The sequence below is a fragment of the Anticarsia gemmatalis genome, chromosome 22 (assembly GCF_050436995.1).
Source record: "Anticarsia gemmatalis isolate Benzon Research Colony breed Stoneville strain chromosome 22, ilAntGemm2 primary, whole genome shotgun sequence".
Lineage (NCBI taxonomy): Eukaryota > Metazoa > Arthropoda > Insecta > Lepidoptera > Erebidae > Anticarsia > Anticarsia gemmatalis.
In genome coordinates this window covers 7,670,409-7,697,041 of record NC_134766.1, presented here as the reverse complement: position 1 = coordinate 7,697,041, position 26,633 = coordinate 7,670,409, and the positions used below count along the sequence as shown (strand labels likewise).

The 26,633-nt window shown below is 35.5% G+C and overlaps 2 protein-coding genes across 7 annotated transcripts in view; both read right to left on the bottom strand.

Moving 5' to 3' along the window:
* The window catches only part of LOC142982911 (uncharacterized), a 33,987-nt gene extending 17,573 nt beyond the window's left edge, over positions 1-16,414 (bottom strand). For 2 of the 6 annotated variants that reach the window (XM_076129641.1, XM_076129642.1), the window contains exons 1-3: positions 16,065-16,408; positions 15,725-15,802; positions 4,189-4,289 (exon numbers count right to left, since the gene is read on the bottom strand). In XM_076129641.1, the coding sequence (XP_075985756.1) occupies positions 4,189-4,289; positions 15,725-15,802; positions 16,065-16,154 (269 nt within the window). In that variant the 5' untranslated portion in view covers positions 16,155-16,408. Of the gene's footprint in view, positions 1-4,188; positions 4,290-15,724; positions 15,803-16,064 lie in introns of all 6 variants that reach the window. The other 4 variants (XM_076129643.1, XM_076129639.1, XM_076129640.1 and 1 more) reach the window with 4 other exon arrangements.
* Positions 16,415-20,122: 3,708 nt separating this feature from the next.
* Pldn (biogenesis of lysosomal organelles complex 1 subunit pallidin) lies at positions 20,123-26,101 on the bottom strand. Its single transcript, XM_076129432.1, has 5 exons — positions 25,963-26,101; positions 25,764-25,868; positions 24,787-24,874; positions 23,814-23,900; positions 20,123-22,077 (listed from the first exon to the last, which is right to left on the bottom strand). The coding sequence occupies exons 1-5, from the start codon at positions 25,968-25,970 to the stop codon at positions 22,003-22,005; spliced, it is 363 nt and encodes a 120-aa protein (XP_075985547.1). The 5' UTR covers positions 25,971-26,101; the 3' UTR covers positions 20,123-22,002.
* Between the last annotated feature and the right edge of the window lie 532 nt (positions 26,102-26,633).

Sequence of the window (26,633 nt, the reverse complement as noted above, 5' to 3'; positions counted from 1 at the left end):
CCTTAAACTTATTGTAAAACACTTATTAAGGCAGATTTAATGCCAGTAGCATTTTCTGCCAGCCTACCTTGGGGTGTGAGCAGAGATTACTATGAAGGTGTTTAAAAAAGAAGAGTCAGTTGAGAAAGGGTTTTTAATGTTAAAAGGATAAGCAAGTTAATGTTAAAATTTATCATAAACATAATATCATAAAATTATAGAATTACCGTCTGCGCATATTGTGAACATTATTTTCGTATTGTTTTATATTATACTAGCTGACCCGCGCAACTTCGCTTGCGTCACATAAGAAAGAATGGGTCAGAATTTTCCACGTTTTTGTAACACTTTTTACTGTTACTCTGCTCCTATTAGTCGTAGCGTGATGATACAAATTATGCTTTTTTTTCACGAAAAATATTCTCAAAATCCATACTAATATTATAAATGCGAAAGTAACTCTGTCTGTCTGTCTGTCTGCTACTCAATCACGCCTAAACTACCGAACCAATTTGCATGAAATTTGGTGTGGAAATATTTTGATACCCGAGAAAGGACATAGGCTACTTTTTACCCCGGGAAAATGACGCATTTCCCGGGAAAATTCAGGTGGCGAAATAAGTCGCGAATAATCAATATTATAATGACATTAAATTAACAAAATTCCGTTGTCATGGCAACGGTTTTAATGACAGATAAGCCTTAGCGTTTACCTTAGCCTTAGCCTTAACCTTAATTATTTTCCCGGGAAATGCGTCATTTTCCCGGGATAAAAAGTAGCCTATGTCCTTTCTCGAGTATCAAAATATCTCCATACCAAATTTCATGCAAATTGGTTCAGTAGTTTAGGCGTGATTGAGTAGCAGACAGACAGACAGACAGACAGACAGACAGACAGACAGACAGACAGACAGACAGACAGACAGACAGACAGAGTTACTTTCGCATTTATAATATTAGTATGGATCTTGTAAGTGATTGTAATAATCTTTGAGAAATAAACAATTTTAGACCCGTAAATTTATGCATGATTTATATTTTTATTTGATGAACCGATTCTTCAAGAAAAATGCCGAGTTACATTCATCTGTTCGTGTAAACATTACCTTATGTCCAAACATGTAACATCAACAGTTAGCGTTCAAAGAAATATTCGTTTCGAAATACCGCGACGATTGACTTGTAGCAGCATTCGTGATTTATTATTTTAACTAGCTATTGCACTACTTTAACCACATTTACAACCATTTATAATGCTCTGTCAAAAATTACTAATGAATGAGAATTGTAGTTTGACATAATCTGATTCTACATGAACAAACATATAATCACACCTTCCTCCCCTTAGGAATAGGCAGAGCCCAGAGAACGCTACTTGGTACGATCCCTACGACGTCTTAATTTTCATTCACAGCCATACATCTTGTCGTACAGGACCAGCGCTTACGAGTACTATGCATCTGACCCTTTTGCAAGACATCACGAAATGCTTGTCTTTAGTAAGTAGGTAAACAGTGGATTAGATAGATATGACATTGAAAACAGTCGTAATGAAGTTCAGGACGTCTCTTCACGCCTTTCTCAAAAACGATTTAGATGTTTTAGCTTAAAAATTACGAACGATAAACAACAATGTGCGCTCAAACTTTTCTATCAAGATCTACTGAGCGGATTTTCATACAGCTTTCATCAGACGATAGAGTGATTCCCAAAGAAGGTATTAGTGTATATTTTCTTAAGGTTTCGTGCAAAAGTAACATTTCAAACCGGGTGAACCCGATGCGGCTCGCTAGTTTATAATAAAAATATTTATGAGAGCCGGTAAAATGGCGTCAACATTCCTGCCCAAAAAACTGTGTTGCAAATAAATAAAACGATTAAGCAACGGTACATATATGTATAAGTGATTACATAAGCCGTTGTGCGTGCTTTACAAGACGATAATGACCGAACTGCGCATTCAACCGTGCATAGAAAGTTAATGATAGCTGAAACAATCTGCTTCTATGAAATCTACCAAGGTTCGAATATGATTTACTTATTTTATATTTATTTTATAGCAGTGATAGCCGAGTGGTATAAGATGATACCTCCCATGCAAGTGGTCGCAGGTTCAAACCCGAGGCAACACACCAATGACTTTTCGAAGTTATGTTTGTATTAGAAATAATATCACATGCTCCAACGGTGAAGGAAAACATTGTGAGGAAACCTTGCATGCCTAAAAAAATTGTTTAATACATTTATCGAGGGCATGCAAAGTCCCCAACCCGCACTTGGCCAGCTTGACCATATTATACATTCCGAGTTTCCTGCATGTTTCGGGAGGCGCTTAAAGTTGTGGGTCCCGGCTGTAATTTTCAAAGATCTTTGACAGTCGTTAACAGTGGTCAGAAGCTTGAAAGTTTGACCGAAAAGTATCATGTTACCCTGACCCATGATTATGATAAAACACTGGTATTCAGCTGCATCTGGTGAGCCTGGAAGCAAATCTAACATAGTTGGAAGAAAGGCGAGGCTGTCACAAGTTACTTCAGAGTGTGGTCGAGAGCCCTGTTTCTTAGTATTTGTTTTTAAAGTGGCATCAGAAACTCATCATTAGTGAAAATTTCAACTGTGTTACTAAATCCCCCTATCATATATAATTTGTAAGACAAATGCGTGTAAACATTTCAAACACAAACACTTTCAATGTTATCGTGCGGCATTCGTATCAAACGTTTGACATAACTGCTTCGAAAACATCGCATTTTTGTCCGATCCGACTTTCCATACAAGACTGAATAATATTGCGAATTCTAAATCGCACGGCAAATTAAGAGTTTAATACTTATGTAGTAAATACCCAGATTAGTACCAAACGATCAAGGATTACGAATTACGGGATTGCCGATCGACCGTCGTTTGGTGTGGATTCGGCCAATGATAATCGATTATCACGATTTCTTTGGATTTAAAAAATAAATATAATTTTAATTAAAAGTTGACATTCAACCCTTTTGTAACCCGCTGGGGGATGTTTAAAAAACACTGAACATTTACATTTACTTTAATTTAATTTAAACGAAAATCTCAAATATGAATTTTCATGCTTCCAATTCCGAAAATAACAAACTTTCTTACAAAATTTTGATCCCCTATTTTACCCCCTTAGGCATGGATTACTAAAAAATCCTTTCTAAGGGAGTGCCTACATCATAAAAGGCATTTCTAGGCCAAATTTCATGTTTCTAACTTCTATGGTTTAGGCTGTGCGAAGATTATCAGTCAGTCAGGACAAGTAATTTTATATGTATAGATAATAGTATAAATTCTCAGGTGGTTGTAACGGTCCCTCAGGTGTCACAGAAACGGTCGCCAACGACGTATCTTTTGTGAATTACCCCTTTACCTACTTATAAAAGGAAGATATCTTGTATCTCCTAACAAATTATTCTCAATGTATTGAAAAATAAGATGTCTTTCAAAACAGGTTCGACCCTTGGTTGTTTTCGAGGTCAAGGTTATCGTGTATTTCGTTAATGAATGTAACGTACAAGTGGAATAACGGTGTAAATATTTTCGGCCACCGGCCAGTTATATTGAAATTAGCCAGCTGTAGAGGGGTTTGTTTATAGTAAGTGCGTGCGCGCAACACACAAATATACCCTAAAAAAGTGGTTGATGACGAAATCAGCGAAAGCGAAAAAAAAGTGTCACTTAAGGGTATGAATGTTCCGATCGATTCTCAGACCTACACAATATGTTCACAAAATTACATGAGAATCGGTCAAGCTGTTTCGGAGGAGTACGGTAACTAATATTGTGACATGAAAATGTTAATAGAGGTATGTATATAAGATAGAGTTCGCCTACGTGGTTTAAAGTACACTCTTTAGAGTACCTATCGGATTGAAAAACCGGAGATTAGAGGAGAATGCGTGAACTCCTGCTTGTAAATTCTTCTCCATTTCTGCAAAGCAGCTTCGCTTCGGGTCAAAGAAGAGGCACTCTAAGAGCCCTACCCCACTAGAACGCCATGGCGGCGTCGCTAGCTAGGTATCCAAGCAGTTTATATTAAAATGTACGTCACCTAACTCACGCAGCGACGGTGTGGCAACGCAACATTTCAATATTAACTGCTTGGATACGTAGCCAGCGACGCCGCCATGGCATCCTAGTGAGGCAGGGCTCTTAACAATAGGGCGCAGTTTTTAATGTGTCACTTACCTAGCTGCCGTACGGTCGTCGTGCTCGTAGAAGGTGCCCCTCTTAGGTATGTACTGCGGGTTGCTCCTGTCTTCGTCATCGTCTACCCTGCGTTCGGTCTCCTGGAAAAATAACACAATTATTAGCTTTGAAAGTTCTAAATATGTATTTAAGTATGGAAACCTAGAATACGCTCCCCAAAATAATCTATACCTATAAATTAAATAAATCATAGCTTTTAACTGGCTAGAGTCGGAAGGAGACCCTTGCCCAGCAGTAGGACGTATATGGGTTAAAAAAAACTTTTATCTTTTGACTTTATATGTGATGCGGTCGGTGTTGTAACCGACTACAGATCATGAGGTCTTGGGTTTGATTCCCGGGTCAGGCATTGTACTATTAAGCTTTTCTAATTCACATTGGAGTATTTCTCAATAGTAACACGGAGTCTGGTAACGCACCCAATAAATTTTAATGATGAATGATAATGATGATTATTAGGGACCATAGAACAAGCCTCTATCTCCTGCAAACATCAACACAAAAATAATTTATTTACCTAATAATTGTTGTTTTAACAAAAAACACCTACGCATATTCAATCAGCAAATATTATAAAAATGCCCGCTAGTGCCTATAAATCTCTATAACGATTATAAAATCATCAGTTTTTTATTCATCCTATTATCATAACTATTGAATATATTATCATTTCTTTGGCACTGAACTAGTGACCGTAAAGATAAAACTAGAATTTCTATTATGTTATAAAAAAGTCTTTGTATTCTACATAATTTTTTTTCTATACTAATCCATCCTATAATATTAGGAATTCGAACGTCTGTCAGTCTATTACGCAATATGGCTATCCCACAATTTTATTCGACAACGATATAGTTAGACCCGGGATCGATACATAGATAATATTTCTTCAAAATACTACCTTTTGAGCGACTGGAATAGGGGCTTTTTTACTTTTACTAGATTTCCTAGAAAAAAAGCCTGTCGATATAATAATATGTGTGAGCGATCCAGCTTGAAGCTGAACCACATATTTCGTAAAGGATTAATTCACGATTCCCACGCAGTGGCAGCGGGCGTAGAAGACCACTTCAATAACAACACCATAAGCCATCTACTTATCTTATAAAATACTAGCTGACCCGCGCAACTTCGCTTACGTCACATAAGACAGAATGGATCAAAATTTTCCCCGTTTTTGTAACATTTTTCAGTGGTACTCTGCTTCTATTGGTCTTAGCGTAATGATATATAGCCTATAGCCTTCCTCGATAAATGGACTATCTAACTCTGAAATAATTTTTCAAATCGGTTCAGTAGTTCCTGAGATAAGCGCGTTCAAACAAACAAACTCTTCAGCTTTATAATATTAGTATAGATAATATTAGTATAAATAATCACGGGTAAAAACCGTTACAATTTCGATATTCTTTTATTTGAGTAAGACAGATAGTAATCATTACTCGTTTTAGAACTACTTTCACCTTTTGTAACTGTACTGAAATATGTATTTTGTCGCTAGAAAATGTTCTAACTGTGAGCATGAAGGAGTCTACACACTAAAGTTGCCGGCATGCCGGTTTATGTCGTCGGGTTGATTAAAAAGCCGCCAACAATTAATGTCCTTAAGTGTATTTATCCCGTAATTGGGAGGTGAATGAAGTGTTTTTCGTAGCATTTCGCTGGTTCTAACTCGTTTCGGATCCGAGAACTTAAAAACGCCGCAACAAATATATTAGTTTTTGTTTTTTAAAGCACTAAGATTAAAATTGGTTTGTGTATCGCGGGGACTTTTACAAACATACAAAAAAACGGACACAAAGCACAACTAGACCCGAAACAACTGTTTGTGGAACGCATAAATAATTGTTTCCTGTAGGAATCGAACCTACGTCTGCAGGTATCTCCATAATTATGTCTCCAGGATTGTGTTCAATATACCCTACTAAATTTCATCGAAAAGAGTCTAGTATTTAAACGTAATAATAATAATAATAAGCCCGCAGGGCACCTTGAGGCGAGGTGACGGGGAGTAGCGACCCCGCGGTACCTGAGTGCTCCAGGGGGAAGTCACCCTTCCTCATCTCCGGCTTGCCTTAGTTGGCTGGTCGGAGTGAAAACTGACGAGGAAGCGGTCCCCCGCCTCTGGCTTGCCTTCATTGGCCGTCCAGAGTGGAGTCGCAAGAGCAGAGCTCCCACTCTGTTCGGAGGACGGATGCTGAGCGTAAGATGGCTAGTGGGCCAGTGATGCCTGAGCCTAGCAAAGGCGCGTGAGCTGAGTTTAACGTCCAGCGAGGCCTCTCCGTCCTTCAGCTGCTCACGTCCCTGTTGCCCCCTTGTTGCATTTTGAGCGACTAGTTTAGGGGGCCCAGTTTGTGAGTTGGCAAGTCTCCGCCTGCCACTTTTACGTGTTATTTACATTGTTATAGGCAGGCGCCATAGTTCCCGTAATTTCCTAGTTTCCCAGTCCATAAGCACCCCATCCCAATAGCCCAAGTAGTATATCCCGTTAGTTTTGCCATAGTTCCACTCAATCCGGTGATTGTCCTTGGGTGCATTTCATAGTGTAAACAGGGATAATCACCGGATTGTGACATCATACATTTTTAAAATATTAAAGCAGTCGAAAAGGGCCTCTACGTGTTGGCTTCGGCCCCACGCACGCCTTCCAAAAATCCGGGACTCCATAGTCCCGAGATGTGGTAAAGACTTACATAATAATAATAATAATATATTTTATTTGCAAAAAATGTGGTGGTATACAGGTATACAGGTGTTATTTATCTTAAAGAACAATCACATTTTGCCATTATTGGCATGCAAAAACTTAAAGACTAACATTTTAGTTCGATGTCTTAAACTCTAGGAAACTTTTAACATTATAAAAGTTGTTGCTAAGTAACCAATTATACAATTTTCTCTTAAATGCCATTGAATTTAAAGATTTTAAACAAGTAGGTAATTTATTGTACAATTTTACTGACATGGCTATGCAACTTTTATTATATTTTGTTAATCTGGGTATTTCATTTAAAATTAACATATTTGGATATCTCCTATTCCTAGAATTAACCGAAGAGGCGGTTTTGAACAATGCTTTATTTTTATGTACAAACATAGCACATTCATAGATGTAGAGCGATGGTAGTGGTAACAAACCAAGCTTACGAAATACCGGCTCGCAGGACTCATCCGGTTGCAGGCCATATAACGCCCGAATACACTTTTTTTGCGCGATGAATGCTCTTTTAATATCCACGCTATTACCCCACATCATAAGTCCATATCGCAGTAAGGACTCAACATAGGCATGGTAAGATGTTACTGCTGTTTTTATGTTTGTTACATTTTTTACCTTTTTTAACGCATAAACAAATTTATTTATCCTGCTACACACACTGTCTATTTGTGCTTTCCAATTTAGGTTTTCATCAATATGTATTCCAAGAAATTTTACATGTGCTACTTCTTTAATTTTTGGTATGTTTAGCTTTAAGTTATGTTTAGTATTATTTGATTTATTGAATTGTATATATACGGATTTATCAAGATTAATTTTTAAGTGATTTGAGTCTAGCCAGTGTATCAATTTGTCAATAGTTTTGTTAATTTCATCTTCGTGATCATGAATTGTGTTACATTTTTTATCTGAGGAAACAACTATTGAGATGTCATCGGCAAACAAGACACATTTATGACCAGTAATATTAACAATATCATTAATATATAGAATGAAAAGTATAGGTCCAAGGACACTTCCTTGCGGAACGCCATGTTTATTACATTGAAATTCAGATGAATATGGTACCATATCTCGATTTTCGTTCATTTTATTGATTGTAACACATTGTTGTCTATTGCTGAGATATGAAGAGATCCACTGAAGTGTCGGTCCTCGAATGCCAATCGATTGAAGTTTTTGTAGCAGCAGGTCATGAGAAACAAGATCGAAAGCTTTGGAAAGATCAAAAAATAAGCCTGTTGTCATATTGTTATTATTGATATTAACTATAATATCCTTGATTAATGAGAAAGTAGCTAATGTTGTTGATTTTTGTTTCTGAAAACCACATTGCTCATCTTTAATAATATTGAATTTACTGCAGAAATCTATTATTCTCTTATACATGCACTTTTCATATATTTTAGATATAATAGGTATAAGTGTAATAGGACGGTAGTTATTAAGATCAGATCTATCTCCTTTTTTAAAAAGTGGCTTAATAATAGAAAATTTCAAAGCGTCAGGAAAAGTTCCACATGAGAATGACAGATTAATTAGATGCGTTAATATCTTAGATAATTCCACAGAAGATGCCTTTATTATTTTTGTATTTATTTCATCATAGCCCTCAGACGATGTATTATTTAGTGCTTTAATTTCCATTAGTACTTCATTTTCTGACATAGGTATTAGAAACATTGAGTTTGCATTGTATTTTTGATTTGTATTATGTGTACTTTGTTTTTCTGATGATTTATGTATGGAGTTAATATAGTAATTATTAAAAGCTGTGGCCATATCTGTTGGATTTGATACAACTGTGTTATTTATTTTAATATTATCTATATTATCCTTAATATTGCAGTTATTTATTTCGTCTTTAATCACAGCCCACGTAGCTTTACATTTGTTATCATTTTTATTTATAAATCGGATGTTTGAGTTCTTTTTTGAGTTATATATACATTTTTTTAAAGTATTTGAATACGTTATATATTTTTTCCTATTATCTAGAGTCTTATTTTTATAATAATTATATCTCAGTACCCGCTTTGTTTTAGAACTTTGTCTTAAACCCTTACTAATCCAATTAAGTTTTTTATTATTATTATTTACATTTACTTTTATTCTCATTTTAGGGAAACAAAGATTATAAAATAAACACAACAATTCATGAAAACTATTGAACGCTGTATTGGCGTCGTTTTCTGTATACACTTCCGACCAAGACAGGTTTTGAATGCATTCCTTAAACTTAGAAATGTTATCTAAGTTATAATCTCTTTTATAAATATAGTGTGTAATTGGTTTAAGGTTTTTATGTTTAATCGGAAAATGTATCATTTGCGCTGTTTCATGGTCTGAGAGATGCAGTGGTAAAACAGTAGCAGTTGCGTCGGGAATATTGCTTAGAATATGATCGATACAAGACATTTTACGTGTTGGTACATCAATGTGTATTTTCAAATTGTAATTCCTTGATAAATCTTGTAGCTCATTCGTAACATGACCTTGTTTTAAGGTATTAATATTAAAATCACCTGCAATTACTACACGTGTATTAGTTTTTATTTTTTTAAATAGGTTATGCAATAAATTATTTAGTTTAATAAGAAACTGGTCGGGGTCTGATTGAGGAGTTCTATATAGACATATAACAATTAAATTATGGGACATGATTTCTATACCACAAGCTTCAAACGTATTTTGAGTAGCGTAATTTTTTATTAATAATGCTTCTTTAAAGTCTAAGCCCTTTTTTACTAAGATACAAGTGCCCCCTCTTTGCTTGTCCCTGCAAAAGCTGGCGGCCATATTGAAATTACAAAGTCGTACATAGTTTTCATTACCTTTTTTAATAAATGTTTCAGAAAGACAAATGACGTTTGGTTCATTACGAGCTTCGTGTAGTTCCTGTAATGTTAATTCAAGTAATTCTTGTTTTGATAATATACTGGCTATATTTTGATGAAGTATTCTGAAGTTACTAGTTACTAATTTTAGGTTGTTGTTGGGCTCGAAAAAAAATATCTTTTTGTTTATTTAATATAGGGAAGTAATAGGGCATAGTACCTTTATTTATTTTATCAATTATTTTTTTAGATGTTATATTTTCTTGAGATATGTTAGGCGTTGGGTCTTCTCGTGATGTGTTAGAGCTGGAGCTTTTAAAATAAAATGGTATTGTTCCTTTTTTGGGTATTTTACTTTGAATGTAGCTTGGTTTGTTACATGCTATCCGCTGTTTAATTAGTTTAGGATCTAAATAATTATTTTCGTAAAATATACAGTCTGTATTATAATTTATCAACTTGTTAATTTCGGATAGTTTAGAATATTTACAATAAACAAATTTACATTTTTTTATACTTTTTACATGTGTTTTTTATACTATAATTCAATTTATTTACATCTATATTATATACATTGCGAAATACATTCAAGACTAATATAGAGTTATTTTGAAACATATTCAGTATAGTGTCTAGCTCTGATAACAAGTATTTCAAGTTACGGTCATTCTCACCGACGCATATTACAATGATGTCCTCTGATTGTGGTTTAATGTTACGACAGTTAGCTAAAACATCACGACTACAAGCATTAGGTTTAGTTTCGGCGATAACTTTATATTTTCCGTACTTGGTGTTTAGTCTTGAGTCCATGATATTAGCTGCTAGACCGACGCATTGTTGAGAGCCAAAGATAAACATAGTCCTATCATTGCATTGATCAGTCTCATTCGTGCTACATGTATTCATGCTTTGTTCCAATGTAGATGTAGTTCGGGATCTCGCAGTTGTGGCGGGTAGATGGAGTTGTAGTGCCAAACCTTCTAATTTCGTAGTAAGAAGAGCAATATCTTGCTTTGCCTCTTTCAGCTGGTGTTTTAATTCTGTAACCTTTTCTTGTAGTTGTAAAATTTTGGTGTCGGAGTCAGTATTTGTGTATTGAGCTGAAGACGAGATCTGAGGCTGGCGAGTTAGGTGTATGTTGCTGGTGTCACTTTCGGGAATGTTTCTGAATGTAGTTAACGAATTGCATAAAGATTTTAAAGTGTCGACTTCTTCTGTTAGGTTTTGGATTTGTTTATGCAGATCTTTATTGCATAAAATTGCATCTTTCAGGTCATTTTCAGTACTATTAAGTTTAGATGTAAGTTGAGTTACTGTTTCTTTTATGTCCTCCATAGATAACGTATCAGTTACAGTACTATCGAGCGTGTTTGAGAGTTTGCTGGGGGTCGAGTACGATTCATCTGATGTTTCACAATCTGTGAGGATGTGTGAGTCCATAATCGTTGACGAGTTGGGGTCTGCTATCGGGTTGCACCGTTTTGTGTCAGAGGTTTTCTTTAGTGTAGCAGTTATTTGCTTTTTCCGCAATGTAACATTAGATAACTCATTGGTACTAATAACTTTCTTACTTCTGGTGCAGGTTTCACATTTCCATTTATTTTTGGAATCCTGTTTCAGCATGCGATACGTTTGCTCGGGATAGCCATCACAATCGAACTCATATCTGTGCTTGCATATTGAACATAGCGCAGTTTTTATTATGTCAACAGTTTTTTTGCATTTATTGCATGTGACAAGAGCTGACATCTTGCGGGTAATATCGATCATACCACAATATTTTGAAGACATGTTGTATACTAGTTATTGGAGATTAATACTAGATGTCGTACACTCGTTGTAAACTAGTTGTGAACTAGTTGTAGGAGTTTGATACTAGATGTCACTTTTAGAATCGATACTTCGTTCGAAATTATTATTGTGGTCGCAGAAATATTATTATAATAATTTAACACAATTATGTCCATCCATGCAATATGGTAATAAACTTCAAGCAAGTGTTATACTGTATACAGATGCAATGACGCGCCGTGTTAGGTATTAAATAAGCTAAGCGTCCATACCACCACCAATCAAAGTTATTTTGTGAGTCATAGCAACACAGTCCATAAAACAGTGATAAATACATACGTTAGTCCAGTGCAGTCCAGGATATTCACTTTTATTATCACTTTACCTTATTTTCAATTCACTCATCCACAAGAAGTGTATTAATACAAACCACCAGCGCCATCTATCAATTATTGCGCTAATTATTTAGTTAAGTTTATAGTTTTATATAAAGTATTTAAAATTGTTCACATTATTCTATTATTATCAATTATTTTGTCATATTTGTAACTATACCGCGAACACTTAATTTGACTAGTTAATTTAGTGTCTGATCACTTTAAAGTTCACAATTTAGCATCAAAACGTTAACAGCTGCACGGTGATTGACCTCTCACTGCAGTTTTCAAAAGACAAATAGACTGTTCTGATTGGCCGGCGATAATAGCGTCGTATAATTCGAATTCAAATAACGAATCTGTTTGGTTTCACTTGAATCACTAGTTAATTGTATTTTTCATTTAATTCACAGGTTTTTACGTAGTTCATGTTAATTATAATGAGTCTTGTAGTTTATTTTATATCTTGTTCTAATGTTTATATTCACTATTTGCCTTTGTACACTCACCAAGCGGTTTGTTACTGTTGTTTAATTTAATCTCTGTTTACTATTAAATCACTATAGACACATATTCACCAACGATACACGATAAGTATTGGATAGAAAGCTAACGATATTTAACACAATCGGTTACGAAATCTCACTTAAACTATTTTTAATTATTTATTTTACACGGAGCCCATGTTTACACGGTAGCTAGCGCCACCTAAGAAAAAAAAGTAAAAGTTTAAAAGACAACACTGCCGCAAGCGTCGTTAGTTCGATTCTCTCGTTATATTTGCAAAACAAAAAAGCAGTATTCAATCAAGTAAATATAGTTTTACCGTAAAATTAATGATACAGTATTTCGCAATATACTCACAAACATAAAAAGGAATGACACAAAGTTTTGTTTGAAGAGTCATAGGAGTTATTCACAGCAGTCAATATAATCATTTTAGTTACGGCAATTTAGTAGCTAACACACAACACAGACCCATCAAAATTAAAAAGAAAAAGACTGTTGTTGAACTATAGCATTTAATTAAAAAAATATTTGTATAAATATTTAAGGGTAGGATTTCCATAGCCATAATTTAAGGAATATTTTTTTCCTATTTGTCATTAAAGTTTTGTAGTGTTATCAAAATTCGTAAGCAATATTTTCATAACAATGAGAATATAAATCAATTGTGAATTTGAAACCCATTTTTCGTATGTTTTATTAGGTCATTAATTATACGTACGCTAATAATAATTATAACGCAACAAATCTATTAGCAAGTGCATTGTTGATAAATATTACAAAACGGGAATTCCCCCACTATAGATATTGTGATGTGTTTGTCTATTGTTTCATATACTTAAGACTACACTATACTACTTTTTATTCAAATTTAAAAAACTCAGTGATATTATATCTGCTCTACGAATGGATCCCTTTCATTGATAGTTAAAGAACAGAATGATTGCATATGATTTCATAAATAAATTGTTGCTGTTAAAACTGAAGACTTTGTTTGTACTTGTTTATACCTAACAGTGTAACCATGATAAATAAGTCTTCTATTAAATAAGCCTTAATGCCACTGAATCTGGGAGGAGACCCTTGCCCACTAGTGTAACAGTAATAGGCGCAATTTATTTATGAATTTCATTTAAACAGGCACAGAGATCATATTGGTAGTGCGAGTCGTCCTTCATACAAGTCATGTGCATGGTATGCATAACTGGCGGTAATGTATGGCATCTTTGAATGAATTTTAATAGTACAAGACTTTTGTAAGGATTATTGCAAAGCGTTCTTTGGTCTCTACCTAACCCCATGGGGAAACCGGCATGCGTTAATGTATGTATAATAAAATACCAGTAAATACTACTTTATAAACCAAGAAATACTAGATCCATAGTGAATACATAAAAGTGCTAGAGTTGTAACTCTATGGTAGTGTGACCCAGTTTACAGCATTGTTATAATTGTTATGTCATAACTTATGTTTGTAAACATACATAACCTTAGGCAAATATGGCTTCATTCATAACATGAAAATACATTCATAGTTTATTTTTTTTTCTTTCTTTAAAAAAGACAGCCGCACTACGAATTGCTCTTGTGTTGAGACTTTTACAAACATACAAACGACGGTCAAGTACGACCAGACCTGAAACAATTATTTATGGATCGCACAAATAATTGTCCCCTGTGGGAATCGAACCCAATACCTGCCGACGCAATAGTAGCGGCGTGGTGAACTAAACCACTGGGCCACAGAGGCAGTGAATATATCAATAAGTATCACACCTGTTATACGCGAAGGTGTGGGCAGCGGTGTAATAAATAATAATTAGCAAATTACATTTTATAATCTTAATTAGATCCGCCTTTTCTATACAAGAAGGATAAATAAACAAACAGAAAACATTTAAAGAATAAAAGTATACACACATAATATAAATATGTTCATCTTAAAATCAGTGAAAAGTTAAATAAAATACCTTTGAATTTCAATAAAATTAGGTACACAGATAGTCAACAGTTTAGTTAATTTTTGCTACAAGAAATCTACCCACAGGGTAAAAGGGTAAAAGTTTCCAAACACAAGATATTTATATAAGAGGTGTAAATAACTGAAAAATGATTAAATGACAAATGCAACACTCTCATTGATTCAAGTGACCCTTGAACTAACAAGTACACTATCAGCTAATAATTTCAAGATAATAATATGCATAAATAATCCTACTAATATTATAAATGCGAAAGTTTGTGAGAATGTATGTATATGTGGATGTTTGTTACTCTTTCACGCAAATACTACTGAACTGATTACAATGAAATTTGTTATATATGTAGCTCAGGACCCAGAATAACACATAGGCTACTTTTTATGCTGCAGTTCTCACGGGATCGGGATTTACACGGGAAGGGATTCCACGCGAACGAAGTCGCAGGCGGCCTCTAGTATAACATACTACAGAAGCTTTTACACTAAATCTTAACAAGTTATATTCCAAAACCTATCATAGAAATCACTTTATCTATTTGTGAAAACACATGAATTCTGTTCAAAAGATTTTGTGTTTTAAGTACACACAGACAGACCAACAGATATGTTTTAATTTTCATGGAATTTGTTTTACAATATGAAATGATTATATTGCATTCTCTAGATATAGAAAATAATTTTAGACTTTGGTTTTTTTAATTATTTACCAATCAATTTGAACTATTTGCAAACTCAAATGTCTTTTTACAGACTAATTAAAGTGGTATTATCCTACTGCCGTACTACTTCACCATTATATCTAAGAAATACCATTGTTTTCCTAAAGATTCACTAATATTATCTGACCATCAGTACAAAACCAGACTTTTGGAATTCAATGAACATCAAATTGGATCACAATATTCTAATAAGACTCAATTTATATGGTCACTTTGCAATATCCTTGTCTTTCAAACAATATGCATTCATGTTTATTCATGACCATTTCATAAATAAATCATGACAGTTTCTAAAGCAATTACCACACACTAATTGTAACTAATGAGAGTTTTCTCCCAATTATTATGATATTTACTCTGTGCCAACACTAACCATAGTCGCTGAAGCTTACTACAATTTTTTTTTTTAAAGATACCTATGCAATCTATGAATTTAGTAACAATAACATTTACCAATAAAAAAAAATACATTTTTGGATAAAATAAATAATTTACGAATGTGTTGATCAATTAAATAGTAAAGAGGGTATTGATGTATTTATTTAGATAAGTTGTTTTAAAATATATGCAGAAAATAGTACCTTGTTTTCCGGATCCTGGTCAGAGGGCTCCGAATCACTTCCTTGGGAGTCGTAGTCAGACTCGTGCTGCCCACCATCCTGCAAACATCCTTCCACCTTCAACAACTGCATTTTCACACAACTAAACTCTTTTGTTTACAACCTACGTGGCGCCAACGTTTCTAATATTAAAGTCTAAACACATCGGCGGCGTTTCAGTGAGTGGTGCCCAATTCGTGACCTCAATATGACTAAAAGAAATGGACATTCCGTCACGCGAACGCTCGAGAGAAAGTAAGCCGTAATACTTTTTAGCGCCAAAACGAAAGTTTACTCTATTGTGGCCAGTGTCTGTACTTACATGTCCTGAGTTATTGTGCTCGATATCTTGCGATGCATCCGAATATTCTTCGGAATCTTCGTGTTCTCGTCTCCTAGCCACGGACGTCATATCGGCGTCCTCTCTCGTAACTTGAAGTACTTCCAGTTTGACGGCTTTATTATATTAACGGATGAATTGCAGCGTAATCGCACTCGATATGCTGTCGTTATTAAGAAATCCCCTCTCGTTTTACGAAAAATGAAATGAAAGAACGTCAAAACAAGGGGAATCTAGCGGCCATAAAAAAAGTCCGTTCCATTTAACCGTTTCGTCCTTATCGCTACATCGTGTAGTAATTGATTACCTACTTGGTCATAACAAAAAAACTCTACCTAAAATTCATGAAAACGAAACCAAAAAATTACAATATTTTTATTTTGTGAACGTTGCAAGTGAATATAATTATTATATAAATTATGAGAAAAAATAAAAGAAACAATGAGTAGGTACAACGAAATGTTACAGCACGACTTGGCAACACTAGACCGTAAACGTCACTATCACAGACATTCTCGTTAAATTATTCAACAATATTTTATTTACATTTACTAGAACATAAACATAAAAAACGATTTTTACTTATAATTGTTTTATACATGTCGTTATAATATTTTGTTAGTTAAAATAAAATAGCAAATTACAATAAACAAATGATTGTGGATAATCACACTGACTAGAATGTCATCGCTAAATTATTGGTTTTATCTACTCCGCGGTCCGCGGACCACCAGTGGTCCGTGGAAGTCAAAATATTTTCTTTTCAAAAGATTTTAAAATTAAAATTTTTCAGGATGATTATTACACTTTATTTTTAATAAACCTACTTACATGGTCCTTACTAACAAGAATAATATAAAAGTGGTCCCGGACTAAGAAAAGGTTGGGAACCCCTGAACTAGGCACTTAAGTGCATAAAGACGTCATTTCCGCAAAGGAGGAGGCGGAACAAGAGCGAGAAATCAACGCTCCCCTCCAATCCCGCGCAAGACGCACTGGGCGTTGCAGACGCCGTCACGGGGGCCGGCAAGACCTCCGGCCTCCGTGACGCGGACCTGAGGGCGGCGGAGGCGGAACGCCGTTACCTGAACAGGGAACAGGTTCGAGAGGTGGGGGTGTGCTGTGTGTTCCTGGCACACCCCTTGAAGTGGAGAGCTAGGGGGGGGGGATCCTCATCATCCATCCCAAAGCCGTCACCGACTGAGACGCGGAGTATCCGATTGGAGGTACCGCGTCCTGGCCACCTTATGGTGACCGTAGAAGGAACACCGTCAGGTTTTTAGTCGGTATGCCCAAATTAGCCGGAACGCCGAAAAGAGAGAACCCCGCTTTCCTCCCTGGGGTGGGACATGCAGTAATGCATATAATTCCTGACACAAAAAAAAGCATGAAGACACTAGCAAAACGCATTACTCGTATGCACACTCTTACTATTTAATCAGTCGTGAATCATCTGAAATTAACTTTTGGTTGTATGACTTTAGTCAATCACTGAACATTTTCCGCTGCATCGTAAATTAAAACCATGGGGTGCAAGGAAATTCTCATGACAATAATAATGTATCGGGTATACTAACGTCATTTAATTGTAACAGAAATCCTAACCTAATGCCTAATATCACTTTGCCTGAAAGGGGATTTGGAGCTGAAACCTAACTACTTTGTAGCTGCACGACGGCTATTTAGCAGTCAGTATTTCACGTCTAAATGATGCCTTTGGACATCTTAAATCACGCTCCAACCTGTGGAAATGGAGTTAGAATTTACTTTAAAATGGTCGCTATCCGTGGGGCGTTCTCCAGGACATTCAAACATCGCAACCTTTTATAATAAACACATGATTATAAAATAATACTCTTAACAATAAAAACGAATGCATTTATTAACGCGTTCGCTGCCCGCGACGCGTATGTGCGTTTTGTAATGCAACACTAGGTGCCCTCGACGCATATGCGCGTTTCATACATTTTGCTCTAGCCATCGCCGAGTGCCGCCGACGCGACTGTGCGTCTATTGTTCTGGAGAACCTATTCATAGTTGGGTATATTTTGTTATACATATAATGAGTAAAGGTCTGTGCCCACCTAAACAATCTTACTTGGACTTCAAAATAGGAGGACGTTCTGAATTCGTCAGATTTATCAAAAGTTTGTTCCACGATAACTCTGAGACGCCTGGATCGATTTGAAAAATATTTTTTTTGTATGAAAGGGTACACTTCCTAGTTAGTCTCACAGTCAGCAGATCGGGATCTGATGAAAGAATCTTGGAGTAATCGAGGGAGCTCTTCAAATTTTGTAGGCACACTTGAAGCTATTTGGGTATTTTTTATTGTGAGTCGTGCATATGCTTTCCAATAGCACAATTTCGTGTACATATACCTAATCAAACTGATGTTAGGATTATGAAAAGGATCCAATTGTCTATAAGTTATATTGTTGTTTTAATTCAATGCACCAGATGTTTCATGATGGCAGTCGTTATTAGTATATTAGCGACAAAAAGTATGCATTATGAGTACCTACATAATTTAATTTCGTATTTTATTATTTTTTTATATCGATACCATTTGTAGGTGGTTTATGTTAAAATATATTTATTTCTATTGCGTTCGATTGATACCAAGTACCTACCAAGCACAAAATAATGAAGGTAGTGAACGAGTTGCCAGCCTACCTGCAAAACGTACCAAGTCTTAGGGAAAATTTGTCATATATGAAATGAAACGAGAAATTTGATTAATAATATTCATTTAAATTAAACTTTACATAATTAAATAAACTATATAACACATACATAATTAAATAAACTACTACGGTAATAAATTATTATCTATATGATAAGGACCGTAGCATGTAATGCACAACCCCACATTGCAGTCGGGGCAGTACATGCCACAGTCCTTTCTTTTTTTATTTATTGTCCAGCATCTAGAACACTTCCTCCGTCTTATAACTCCATTTGCATTTCGCTCTAATTCTCTAGGCATGTGTGTCGGTAGCTGCGGGGGAAGTGTTCTACTTGCTGGAGGTAAAAGACCGCGCAAAACTTCGTCCCTGAAATTTTCCAAGGACGAAGTTTTGCCGGTCCCGGATTTAAACATCAAATAAGAATTTAAGAACATCGTTTGAAATATATGGATGCCAATTTTTTTATACCACCGAACGGATTTATGTTCGCAGGGGTAGTACGCTAGCATTTGGTCATGTCGGTCAACGCCTTTCATATATTTATTATATTCAGCTATTATTTTTGGCTTTGACACGACACGACCACGCCGATTTGTTACTGGGATGCTTACAGGTGCATGCTCCGTGGAAAGACAGAGAACATCTCGTTTGTCTTTCCACTTCATGACGCATACACCTTTCCCATTTTTTGCTGGTCACCGTAACAGGATTTCCTTTTCTATTTGGCTGAAGAGTGCCCGTGCAATGAGTTTTATTGCTAAGCAATACTTCAGCCAACTCTACACTATTGTAAAAGTTGTCCATGTATACTGAGTGACCAGCATTAAGGTAGTCCTGCATTAATATTTGAGGACGACTTTTTTTACATGGCCAGTACCACCTAGCTCACTATCAGCTGACCCTTTGTACATATGGATTTTATGAACAAGACCTTTAGGGTCAGCTAATATATATAATTTTATTCCAAATTTATGTTTTTTGTTTTTAATGTACTGCCGTATCATCAGTCGTCCTCTAAACAACACCATGGACTCATCTATACATAACTCCTTTTCGGAGTATATAGAGGCTTTCATTGTTTCGTTAAAATAATTTATAAGACGGTCGACCTTATCATATATATTGGTCGACACGTTCCTATATTGGAAATACAACATTCTAAATATTAATAAAAATCTATTTCTGCTCGTATACTGCCCTAAATTAAATTTAACCAAGTGAGACTTTGCCCAGTAACCATTTATTCTACTGAGCCTCGTAGTGCCCATAAAAAACAATATGCCCAAAAACACCAATAGTTCGTCGGCATTGGTCTCCTTCCATCGTTTCAGCCGGCTTTCCGGCCTGCAACCCTTGCTGATGACTTCACGGGCATGGTCGTTTGTCATGTCAGCCAGGGTTGTCAAGAAGTTGATATTAAAAAATATCTTAAAGTACTGCAGTGCCGACATTGATCCACTATTGTGGAACAGAAGTCCTGGGTTTCCCATTAACTAAATAACAATATTTCAGTTTATAATAAATCTTTAAATTATAAAGGAATGCAATAGAAATAACATTAAAGTTAGGTAATTTTTTTTTGCTATTTTACTAAACAATGATTTAAATTAATCCAATCCTGGACCATCTATCTATTACATGGACTGAAAAATAGCTACGAAACATGATTTTGTATTTATTTTTATGAAAATGTTTACAAATCCATGAAATAATAATAACTTTCAGTTTATGGGCTTGTACACAAAACTGCGATGCGACGCGATGCGAATTCGCAACGCAGAAAATTACGACACGAATTGCTGCGATGCGATTTCGTGCGGCAAGGTGTCTCCCAGAGTGACGGGAATGCGCGTGCGAATCACTTCGCAAGTTCTTGCGATGCGTTGTGCGAGCTCTTAGATTTTTACGATGCGATGTCTCATCGCAGTTTTGTGTACAAGCCTTATATTGTAGTTCTAGGTGTCGCAAAACAACTAGAACAATTGCACCACAATGATCAAACGATTAGACCTAAGAAGGTCCGGGGCAGTCTACTTATGAACAGTTTCTGAGCCTACATTTAGCGGTAGTTCATCTATTCAAAATGTCATGTTTGTATGAGCTTAAACGCTATGGAATAGATAAACTACCGCTAAATGTACCTCAGAAACCGGGGGTTAGTGACCTCTGCAGTAGGTCTATGTTTTGTTAGCTTTTCAACCCCCGACGCAAAAAGAGGGGTGCTATAAGTTTGACGTGTCTGTCTGTATGTGGCATCGTAACTCCCGAACGGATGCAGTGATTTCAATTAAGTTCTTAATACAGCAACTTGTGGTCTAATTGTTTGGCGACACTAATAATTAAGTCAGTAATATGTACATATTATTCTAAAATAATTTTAAATCAACAACAAAGTGGGAACTTAAACTATTAAAAAAACGTAACAATAGCCAATCATAGCTTAAAATTTCATGTTGCATGTTTATTATAGAAAAATAATAAGGGAATTAGTAATAACATTTCCAAATAACTTTGTGTGCCGGAAGATAGCCACAAGACGGAACTGACAAACGTCGTCGCTACTACATCTCTATCAAGCGCCTAAAACCCTTGTTTTGATTATTTTACTTTTTCACTTGTGACTATATTCCGACTCATAAAGATACTTGGCACATATTTATTGAGTTTTTTTTTACTGTTAATTAAGATAAAACATTATATATGTGAGTGTGGAAAAACATTATAATATTTCAATTTAAGGTTCATATAATTTACCCCCGGTTTCTGAGTACATTTAACGGTAGTTTATCTATTTAAAAGCGTTTTTTTATAAGAGTTTTGACACTATTGAATAGATAAACTACCGCTAAATGTACCCCAACAACCGGGGGTTAGTGATTTCCTACTTAATGTAGGCACAAAATTTGTGATCTTATTATGACAAAAATATATGTTGTAAGATAATGTAGGGTGATTCTTCAATTTGATAGCCAAATTCCACTTTTATCCGAATAACCGTATAAACCCGCTCAGAAACGAATGGTTCCTTAAAAACAAACACCTTTGAATGCAGTTTTGCGGAAGGCTATATAACATAACACTGTGACTAATAGGAGTGGAGCAGAAAACTAAAGTCCTAACGGACTAAGTCACAGACAGCCGCTCGAATTTTATTATTTTTATTTGGCAACACCAACTTGAAAAATCACCCATATATCATTTAATTATATAATAAATTATTTTAAACTAAACTAACTACTAGGTCCCGCATTACTTTTATTGATTGCCCTTGCTTTAGCTGCCTTTTCCACATTCGCTGCTCTTGTCTGTAAAATAAATCAAAATACAACATTTAACTTAGGTATTATTATTAGGTACCTACGTCTGTTGTGTATCCGGGGACTATAGAATTTCGGAGTTGAGGCGCCCGTAGCCAGTTGTGCTCACCGGTCGGTAAACGATTTGGGGGCTAAGCAACCGTTGGCGCGGTCATTCCATAGATAGGTGACCGCATAGTGGTATTTGAACTGGGCGTCTCCGCGTTTCGGAGGGCACTTAAAAAGTCGGTCCCGGTTGTTGTCAATTAAGATAGCAGTCGTTAAGCCATGTCAACGGCCTCTCGGGCGGCTTGAACCACTTTGACACTAGGTTGACCACTAACCATACGATAAGAAAATTATTTACCAAATTATTCACAATTAACTTTATAAAAAAAATTCAACAGTCTGTATCTACAACTGCGGAATCAATTAAAGCATAAAGTTAGTTCACCGAACTCGCCCGTCATAATATTATTATTATACGATTAAATGAAACTAAAATGAGATAGAATGTTAATACAATAAAGCCTCTCTTTCCTAGCTACTCTGATATTGGGCGGGCGGCGCACGCGACGCGGTCACACTGTTTGATGGAGTTTGATCTATCCCGCCAGTGCCGCCCGAACCTGTGGCCTTGAAACAATTACCGGTGCATTTCGCGCGCTAAAAACTTAAAAAAAATAAGTTCACTTTACGCAAACAGGACGCCTATTAGTGGTTTTTGATTTAGTTTTTAGTGTTATTAAATAGTAATACCTAATTCTTATTGTTTTGTGTAAAATAGATATTTCAATAATAACTGTTTACCTACTGCGATAATGACGCCATAGTGTTATTGATGGTTTATCATTTTAAAGTAGCGAGTGTTTGTATTGTTTCACGGTGCCTAATACAAACCGTATACGTTTCTTGGATTCGGCTGGAGATTTGTATTAGCAAGAGTACGCGCTAATGTGCAATACCGATTAGAACTGTGTATCCGTCGAGGCGACGATCACATTTAACACGTTAAAATTTAAACATTGCCTTTTCAAAATAAGTGCTCGAAGTGATTAGTGAAGATTTATAAGTAACAACAACTAAGTTATAATAACTCTTAGTCGGTGATACATTCGCCGCACGAAGTGTCAGTGTCGTCACAGGATCGAGACGCGCCGGCGCCGAATCGCGAACCTTGCGACGTTGCCGCGGTCGCTCCAGCGTACGTAAGTAATAATTTGTAGTCATGGTAGGATGAATCGTATGAATGAATGTTTGTAGCTAAAGAGTGATCTGCCTTGATTATGTTATTTTATTATTTAGTATGTGTAACATAGATTTTTTTCAATTAGCGAATTATTATATTATTTGTCTATTTGTCACATGACTATTGACCTAGGGCTGTACCCTACCCATATGTTGAAAGAAACAAGCCATGGTAGGGGGCATGTTGTATTGCATCAGGGGCTCATCCCGTTTTCATGCGACTAACACTGTACAATGAGATAACAAGGTTACAATGAGATAAGGTTGAATGATACTAAATCATTCAATATTCATAAACCTTTACCTACAGCTTCAAGTATAAGATGTGTGATATCTATACTAATATTATAAAACCGCGTTCAATCAAACAAACAAATCAATTCTTCATATTCATAATATTAGTATAGATTCTCTCTTACGTGACGCAAGCAAAGTTGCGCAGGCTCAGCTAGTTATAGACAAAAAATAGATATAGATAGATATAGGAATATATTTACCTGTAAACTTTGAACCCTCTTGTGTAAAGACATCATAGAATTGGATATGGTCACTAACTTCTCTTTGTTAGTTGCAATGTCAGCTAACTGAAAGGTTCATAAAGAATAACATTTACATTACATTAAATAAATAACCACATTTTACAGTAAAGAACTGACTGCCTAGGCTTACTGGAAAAAGTTGTTAATTTACATAAATAATTACTTTATTTAAATCTAGCTTTTAATAATAATATTATGCTAAAAAACTTAATTTTGAGTACAGACTACTAAGTAATTGAAGAAAATAAATGAAAGGTCAGGTGCATAGTACTCATAACTGGCAATCCTACATGACAATATGTTATTCTTTTTATTCATTTCCATACAGAAAATGAATAACCCAAGGAAAGTTTATAAAAATCATAGTAAGAGGAGTTTTCGAGTCTATGCCTAACCTATAGAAAAAGGTGTGATTTTATGTATGTGTTACTGTAAAAGCCCGAACGGTGGTAAGTCCTAAGATTTTCCAGTATAACCTAAGATTTACCAACTCGCAATGGTAAAAGTCCGAACAATTCTTTTATTTCGAACTTTTACCTATATTCACTTGATGATGTCGAGATGTCGCCGGAGCCCCGCTTCGCAGGGCTCCTCCTACTGGGTGGTTAAAAAAAAATAACCACGAAGGCTAAGGTGGGAGCTTCGTTTCGCTCACTCCCACCTTAGCCTTCTAACCTAACCTACCCATGGCGCTTTGCCCAAAACTCCTACTTTATAACTATGTCACAGTATATAATTATACCATGAAATAGTTACAAACATAGTAATGAAGGAGGATTTTTTTATATATCGTAACATAGTTTTTAAACTCTGGCTTGTTCGGACTTTTACCATTGAGAGTTGGTAAATCTTAGGTTTTACCGGAAAATCTTAGGATTTACCACAGTTCGGGCTTTTACAGTAACATATGTATGTAATTAAAAGTATTTACCAAGGCATCAAGCATTGCATCATTTTGTAGGTCTTCCAGTCTCCTTTTCTCTGATGTCAACATACTATGAACTGCTTCTTGTTTTTCACTGCAGAAAGTCAATAAAAATATGAATAAATTACAATTGAGTCCGCTCAATAGCTGGCCAGTATTATGGCAGATAGCTGACCCGCACAACTTCGCTTGCGTCACATAAGAGAGAATGGGTCAAAATTTTCCCCGTTTTCGAAACATTTTTTACTGGTACTCTGCTCCTATTGGTAGAAGCGTGATGATATATAGCCTATAACCTTCCTCGATAAATGGGCTATATAACACTGAAATAATTTTTCAAATCGGACAAGTAGTTCCTGAGATTAGCGTGTTCAAACAAACAAACAAACAAACAATCAAACATACAAACTCTTCAGCTTTAATGTTAGTATAGATGTTAACCTTTATCTATTAGATAAATTATCTAACACAAATCATAAATTTTAACCCATTTATGTACAACTGCTGGACAAGGGTCTCCTCCTGTAATGAGGGAGGGAAAATGCTGGGAAAACGCATTTCCATTCTATTATACATTAAACATGCAACACAAGAGTTAATAACTTTTAAAGTTATGATGAGGGAGGGGTTTGGCCTTAAGTATACCACACTGGCCAATTGCGGCTTGGGGACTTTGCATACCTTCAAGAACGGTTCTAAAGAACTCTCAGGCATACAAGGTTGCATCACAATGTTTGCCTTCACAGTTGGAACAAGTGATAATTATTTCGAATACACACAACTTCTAAAAGTCATTGGTGTGTTGCCTCGGGTTCGAACCCGGCATAAATCCAGCGTAGGGTATATCTATCGAGGAACACAGTGTTAAGCTTCATTTCACGATAAATAGGGGCTAAACTTTTTTGCTAACATTATTTGACAATAAATAAGTATGATCATGTACCAAAAATCGAAACTAAACTATGTATCTTAACTTTACTTACGTTAGTTCTTTTAAATGCGTGTTTATAGTCGTCAAAGGAGGTTCGTATAACTCCATTATGCCTTTGGCAAGAAGCTGAACGGTTTTAGCATCTTCGGCAGTGGAACTGAAATAACATTTTCGATGAAATGTAAATTGATATTAAAATCTCAAAAAAAGGTTATGTTTACTTTACCAAATAATGTATAATGGTGAAATACCTTTCCATAATGAAGTAGAACTTTGGTAGTGTAATATAATATAGTTTTGATTTTATCTATTTACTCCAATTCCAAAATAAATAAATTGTATTCGTGCAGTACAACTGCCACTATCAAATGTCAATAGTGTCATTCTGAGATATGATGTCATGTCATGTAAAGTGTCAATTGGGTCAACTAGGGATGCGCCTTTTGAAATCAATCGATTTATATTTGTAATATAAAATATATATTTTTAAAGACTATTCCAATAATTTATTACACGGAATCTTCTCGTCCAGTATCTCCAGTGAATTGTATATCGTAAAAAGAGATATCGAGTATTTTTCTTGCATTGATTTTGATTGACGAGACAAGACATGAGTCTTTTTGTAATCAATATTGGCTCCCTGTCGTTATACTCTGGTAAGACCTAAAATGTATTCAATTGCTGAGTAAAAGCGACTTCATATAATAACAAATCTTGGGCCCGATTTCGCGTAGATTATATTTAGTAAATGATTTTTTTTTATTTTGTACCTGTACTTTTGCTGTCAACCTCATAACTAATTGTGTAGTTTAAGATCTTTTATGTAAACAATTCTTCAGTTTCAGGACGTACAGATAACATCATATTTTGGCACCTTCAAATAGTTTAATAACCTACACCTCTAGCACTTCTTCGATAGGTT